Here is a 7,500-nt window from a genome sequence, read left to right as displayed (position 1 = left end):
ATAATTCGAAAGTTGGATAAGTTTAAACTCCTAAACCTTAATCAACCCTGACGATTTAACGCCGATTATTTTTCGTAATTAAACAGTAAGAAAAAAATCACCATAAAAAAGAAAAAAAAATCACATTTACTCGTACAAGAAATAACAAAGTTACCCGGTAATCTGGTATTAGAAACCGATGAAATACCAAAATTACCCGGTACTCTGGTATCAAATACCAATTACTTAACTTGACTCAGATCTCGTGATCGTTCCTGTGACAGGTGTTCCCCTGACCAGGAACACCTGTGCTTCCCATCGAGATGTACAGGTGTGTTCAGAAGTCCCTCAACCACTTTACTCACCCCCCTCACCCCCCCGGGAGTCTCTCTACCTCTCTACTCCCCCCCAACTCCCCAGGTGATGAGGAATGGTGTAAAATCGACTGGCGAGAGTGGGGTTCCATTGTCCTTAGGTATGTGTGGGTTCATGAAGAACACACACAAACGCGCACGTGTATAAGCACGCATGTACACACATACACACACTCACACGCACACACACACACACACACACACACACACACACACACACACACACACACACACACACACACACACACACACACACACACACACACACACACACACACACACGTACATACACACATCACACACACACACACACACACACACACACACACACACACACACACACACACACACACACACACACACACACACACACACACACACACACGTACACACTTCACTAGCTCACAATACGCGTAATTGGGCAATGCTACGAGATATATTAGCTATGAATACAGAATATGCCAGGTTAGGTTAAGTTAGATTATGTTAGGTTAGATCTGGTTCATGGTCCCAACCGTCTTAAAAAAAAAAAAAAAATAAAAATAAAAAAAAAAAAAAAAAAAAAAAAAGTGTGGCAGGTTCGTTTGGTGGCAACGGTACAACCGAAGTCATGTAACCTAGAGATCAGTTCGGTCAGGGTCTCTTTATCTATTCATTTATTTATTTATTTATTTACATATATATATATATCAATTCATCTATTCAATATATGTTAATTTATCAATCTTTTCATATACTTGTATATGCATTTATTTATTTCTATATGAATCTATTCGTCATCTGTTCGTTTACTTATATATGCATTTATGTATTTATTATCCATTTATCTATTCACTCATTATTTATTCATTTATTTACTTATTCATTTATCACTAAAGACAATGGGAACATTAATTAGATAATTTCTGTAAATGGTGAAGATCAGGAGGGTGTCTACCTGTGAGCTTGTCAAAGATAGTCTCTAAATCTAGAGTAGAAGAGTGAGTGTGGCTATGCGCTGTTCAATCAATTTCCTTCACCGAGTTGAGACGAAAAAGATTTGAATAAAAGAAGACAGTAAACAAGCCTGATTTTATTTATTTATTCATATTTATCTATTCATATGTTTATTCATTATATGTATATTTATTTATTTATTTGTTTATAGATTTATTTATTCATTTGTTTGTTTATTTATATATTTGTCTTTGTTGTTGATTTGATTTTTGTTCATTTTGTTTACTAATATATTAATTTACTTGTTTATTTATTTTATTTATTCATATTTGTTTACTTAGTGACAGATGGGACCGGTATATGATGTCATTTAATTAATCAATCAATCATTTAATCAACCAATCTCTCATTCAGTCAATCAACGAACTAGTCACAATGGGTAAAAAAAAAAAAAAGATAAAAGTATTGTAGTCCCACCTTCTATGAGTAGTTATAGTATATACAATGATGGAAATACTAAAGTGGCCTTTAATTACACCTTACTATCTTCAGTTCTCCCCTAGTTAACAACAGAAATTATATTGAACGTACAACGAAGAAATATTTATAAAAAATTAAATGGAATTTGAAAATAACAAGACAGAATGATCAAGTGGAATAAGAATGGTTGGTTGTAGAATAATCTATATATCTTATATAAACAACCGAACTTTTTGTTAGAAAAATATTTATAAAATATTTATAAAATATTTATAAAATTTATAAAATTTTCTATCACTATCCAACCTAGAAGGTTATTTAGATATCATAATAATCTGTCGTAAAAAAGAATTGTTTAATTTTTGTTCAGAAAGCATTGGACGGTAATGTCGACACTGAGAGATATGCGCTGTCAAATGTACGATGACGCTTATTTGGTCATATATATGGAATTCCTAATGCTTTCGTGCAGACGATGAAACACCCTATGATTCTTTATCGTGAGTTCAGTGAATTTGAAGTAATTTTTGGTCTTTTAGAAATAATTTTACATGAAATAATTTTTGGTCTTTTCACGCGTAATAAGATATTTTTAAGTTAAAAATGAAGGCATACAAGGGCGTCGTTTCATTTTACAAAACTACCGTTTTACATAAATCAAAACATCTCGAAGTTGATAGACAAAATTATAAAGAAAAATCTTTATGTACAAAAATATATATATATTCTTTTCTTAGCGCATAATACTGGGTTGCTATGATTATTTTCTGAAATTAATGAGACGTTGCGAGGGAAACTAGAAATTACAAAGTAGAAATGATCGTATGTTTTTCTTTTGACAAGGTCGATGGGTGACATATAATGAAGACGACTCCGGTTCTTATTGCTCTGCCGTTTGCTATTTCACAAATAAAGACAACGTTCCCCATTTCATATTTCCTTTGACCACGGTTGTGGGAAGGCTTTTAGAAATCTACATAAACACTAAATCTATTAGGTAAAATCGAGTATTGTTATGCGATAGTTTGTGTCGCCTATAAAGCGATTCTCAGCTAGATTGAATGTATTTCACATCAACTCCCCCTCCCCCTACATCCTAGCTTAAGAAAATTTTGATAATCACTCATCCCTGATTAATGAAGATAAAAATACACAATACGAAGCTAAGATGTGTATACTGTCAATATTTTCCGTTTATATTACCGTCCAATTGAAGACCTGCCCAAACAACTCTGTCAATAATAACTCTCACATTATGGCAACACCATCGCCATGGATCCATCTGATTGGCTGTTGTTCTGAGGGTTCGAATGCAACAACCAATCAGACGTCGTCAAGAGGTTCATTATCAATTAACAAAATAATTTGGACGGGCGACAGTCAAATATTTTGTCGACATCCATATAATTGCGAAAGTAGTCGAAGTTTCGACCTAAGAGTGTCGTGAACGAGTGACGTATTTTGCTATCTCCAAATTATGTCACATGATATATATTATTCTATACCCCGTCATATGCCTCGTCTTTCCCCGCTTTACGTCGCATTTCCTCCGACATACATCACCCTATTACCCGACATACGTCACTATTCCTCGACATACGCCACCCTATTCCCGGACATACGCCAATATTCCCCGACATACGTCACTATTCCTCGACATACGTTGCCCTATTCCCCGACATACGTCACTATTCCTCGACATACGTCACCTTATTCCCCGACATACGTCACCATTCCCCGACATACGCCACCCTATTCCCCGATATACGTCACTATTCCTAGACATATATCACCCTATTCTCCGACATATGTCACTATTCCTCGACATACGTCACCCTATTTCCCGACATACGTCACCCTATTCCCCGACATACGTCACTATTCCTCGACATACGTCACCCTATTTCCCGACATACGTCACTATTCCTCGACATACGTCGCCCCATTCCCCGGCACACATTGCACTATTCCCGTACATACGTCAAACTATGCCTTGACAAACGTCCAACTATTCCGACATACGTCACACAAGTTCCCAGTTAAACATTACGTTTTCTTCATTAAACGTATGGTTTCCTTTGATGATACGTTGCACTGTGACATATCATACGAGTATCATAACTCGTTATACGAGCAGTATGACTCGTTCTACCAACAATATGATTTCATTATATGAGCACTATGACTGACTACGCCTCTATACCAACACTATGATTCATTATATGAACACTATGACTCGCAATCTGAAACTATGACTTGCTATGTAACTACTATGACTGGCTATTGGATCATTATGACTCGCTATACGAACAATATGACTCGTTATACGAGCTCTATGCCTCGCGGAACGAACATGATGAGTTATGTAGAAACTATATCTAAAGGAACCCTATGGCTCATTATACGAGCAGTGTAGTTCTCTAAACGGCAATACGGACGGGAAGACTCGTTATACCAACACTTTTACCCAATGAACGAAATGCGAACTCGATGACTCGTTATACGAACAATACGAGACTCGGTATACGAACAAGATGACTCGTTATACGAACAACATGGTTTGTTATACGAGTATTATGACTCGCTGTTGTGCGTTGGATTTGGATCTCACCTCATAAGTACAAAGTCTCTGGTCTGATCCCCCAACATACACTAGTGAATGCCACATGCCCTGGCTATCTGAGTGAAGGTAAATAAGCGTCTCTATGGAGTATGCTCTGCAGTGTATCGCTACTCGACTACTTCGAGCTTGGTGACGCCATGGAACTTAAGATGAGGGAATGTACATGAGAAATGTATGGGGCGGGTGTGGCCGCCATACATGTCCTTCAGAGCATTCGAATTAAAGAGAAAGAAAAAATGTTTTAGTCCTCTTCGTACGCTTGATTGTCTCTTCCATTTTCTCTGTCGTTTCTCTTCGTCGTCGTCGTTCTGTCTTCGTGTTCAGCTTCCTTCCCGTCCCCGACATTCCTCGCCTCTCGTTGCGTCTTGTTGTGGTGCCCCTCTTCGTCGTGTTCTCCGGTGACTTCGAGTCTGTCCTTCACGACGACCTCGTTCCCGTTCTCAGTTCGAAGGCTCACAGTCCCGTTCTCCTTCACGATCTCCCCGTTCTCCTTCTTCCCTTCGATGTGACGCACCCTCACGCTCCCTTCCTTCTCCTTCGTCGGCGCCGCCTTCGCCTTCTCGATGTCCAACGCAAGCTCCTTGGGAGGTTCCTCTCGTTCGCCCTTCTCCTCGGAAGCTCCAACTTTGTTGTTGCGTTTCCTGAAGACGAAGGCGTTGAGGAGGAAGTACCCGATGGAGGCGAGGCCGCACATGCAGGCCAGCACCCGGAAGGTGTTCCTAGGGCCAAGGGGCACTAGAAGGAAGCCGCCCACCAAGCTGCCGGCGCCACGACCTGGAAGAGAAAGCGTTGTGGATGAAGGACTTCGAAAAAAAAGAAAGGAAAGGAACTTCGAGGAGACACTGCGAGACAGCAAAGTCACTGTCATGGTTATGGTGTGTTCCTGCGTCTATGAAAACGCATTTATGTCCTTAACTATCAAATATATTTCTATATATAACACTTCCCTTATAATAAAGATTATTCCTTGGCAACAAAGTTGTATCATTACAACAGAAATAGAATATTTATTTTTATATTTCTTATATGTCATGACAAAGGTTAGTGTCTGCAATGAATTTACTACCTTTTCGTCCTGATTTCAATTATGCAGGCATGACTGGCTCTATTACGCTTTCATATACAATACTTACCCCATTATTAGAATGATTTAGAATAGATGGAATATAATAACATAAAGAAGGTTTATTTGTATCGTCAGGTTAAGGAGGATATGTTTTGAAAAATCTCTCGGGGTCAGAAGTCAAAATTAGACATAAAAATCCGTGGCATACCTGGTTGGAAGCACTGCTTTTTCCATCTAGAGAAAGAATGATAATTGGAAATGGGGAGTATACTTGGTTGCAAAACCCCTCTTTATTTCGTAGATGTTTTATCTTTATTGTAGTTTTATTTGTAGGAAATTTTTTATTTATTCTGTCCGCAGTTTTTTTTTTTTTTTTTTTTTTTTTTTTTTTTACCTTTGACCCCCGAGAAACCATCACCTCAGACAAATTCTGTCTCGAATTTTCAAAACACATCGGCCATGAAGCTTAACTCACGCTGCTTTCGATCAAACCTTTCTGGAAAGCTAAGACAAGACTTGGTGGAGGTCGCCACTTACCCACGCCGTAGTGGATGCCGCCGTACATGCCCTGGAGAGTGACCAGCGTCGAGGGCGTGGCCAGGTGGGCCGCATAGGCCACAGCCGCCGTGGACATAAGAGACACCGTGAAGCACTCGAGGGCCTCGAAGGGCATGCACCACCAGGGATTATAGATACCCGAATATCCTGAAGAAGAAGGGGGAGGGACACATAAACAAACGTTAGACGCTGTAAGAAGAAAAAGAACATAGACTAAAGATTTCACTGTAGGGAGAGACTTTTTTTTTCTTGAGGGAGAGCGGGGTGATGGACGCCATACCCACTCCTCGGGAGATCACCTACCGAAGTTCCTGATGACGTAGACAGCGAGGCCGAGGGCGATGGTGTTGACATGACCTAGTTTGGACATGAGGTAGCCGGATGCCATAAGAAGTGGGATGCCTGCTACGGACCCCACCGTCACCGTCAGGCCCATCAGCTTCTTGTTGGCCCCGAGGTCTTCCAGGAACCAGAAGAGGAACGTGTCCAGGAACCCGTAGTTCATTCCTGAAGGAGGAGGAAGAGGAGGAACTTGGTTTACGAGGTTCTTGAGTGTGGGGGTTTGAACATTCACCTATTTTGGCTACCGCCAAGTGATTTTTATTATATCCTTTTGTTGGCCTCGAGAGTGTGAGTGTGTGTGTGTGTGTGTGTGTGTGTGTGTGTGTGTGTGTGTGTGTGTGTGTGTGTGTGTGTGTGTGTGTGTGTGTGTGTGTGTGTGTGTGTATGTGCGTGTGTGATTCACCATGGTCTTGGATCACGTGTCTTACTCGTGATCGACAGGTATTTCCCTACCGGAAGAGAGGTCAGAGCTCATATATGACCGATCTATGGGTAATGCTGTGACCTTACACGCACACTCACACCCAACTCCCCGCCCACGATAGTTGGAGTAACGACTCGCAGTGCAGCGATACTGAAAATATTTCAGCTCTGGGCGGGATTCGAGCTCGGACCGACGTAGTGTCAGCCAGGAACTCTGCCACTCTTTGTGTGTGTGTGTGTGTGTGTGTGTGTACTTGCATCAAAGTAAATCATAAAACAAACAAAGACAAATAAACAAAGAAACTAAATAATTATGACATCAAGTAAACGACACAACTCACATCGAGGGAGGGTAACCTTGTCTCACCTGAAATGAGCATAACGAGCAGGTAACAGTCGATTTCAGGCTTCTTGATGAGAGCCTTGAAGTCCTTCAGGACTTGACGCGAGGGCTCCTTGAAGTCCAGGTTGACGAAGAGGATAAGGATGGCTGAGAGTGTCTTCATAGTGCAGTACATGATGAAGGCCGGCCTGCCAAAGAGGAAGTCCCGAGATTAGAACAAGGTAGCTCTCTCTCTCTCTCTCTCTCTCTCTCTCTCTCTCTCTCTCTCTCTCTCTCTCTCTCTCTCTCTCTCTCTCTCTCTCTCTCTCTCTCTCTCTCTCTCTCTCTCTCTCTCTTTCTCTCTCTTATTGGAAATTTCCTATATTCGGAAGTTTCC

At 40.6% G+C, this 7,500-nt stretch overlaps 1 protein-coding gene across 1 annotated transcript in view; it reads right to left on the bottom strand.

Moving 5' to 3' along the window:
- Positions 1–1,740: 1,740 nt before the first annotated feature.
- Positions 1,741–7,500, bottom strand: part of LOC143019416 (major facilitator superfamily domain-containing protein 6-like) — a 29,757-nt gene continuing 23,997 nt past the window's right edge. The window contains exons 8-11 of the mRNA XM_076175053.1: positions 7,149–7,312; positions 6,320–6,523; positions 5,996–6,163; positions 1,741–5,166 (exon numbers count right to left, since the gene is read on the bottom strand). Of these exons, the coding sequence (XP_076031168.1) occupies positions 4,634–5,166; positions 5,996–6,163; positions 6,320–6,523; positions 7,149–7,312 (1,069 nt within the window). The 3' untranslated portion in view covers positions 1,741–4,633. The remainder of the gene's footprint in view (positions 5,167–5,995; positions 6,164–6,319; positions 6,524–7,148; positions 7,313–7,500) is intronic.

This window comes from Oratosquilla oratoria, chromosome 37, assembly GCF_046742065.1.
Source record: "Oratosquilla oratoria isolate Oo_2021 chromosome 37, ASM4674206v1, whole genome shotgun sequence".
In the NCBI taxonomy this organism is placed as follows: Eukaryota; Metazoa; Arthropoda; class Malacostraca; order Stomatopoda; family Squillidae; genus Oratosquilla; species Oratosquilla oratoria.
Note: the sequence above shows the minus strand (reverse complement) of the source record. Positions and strands in the feature narration are given on the sequence as shown.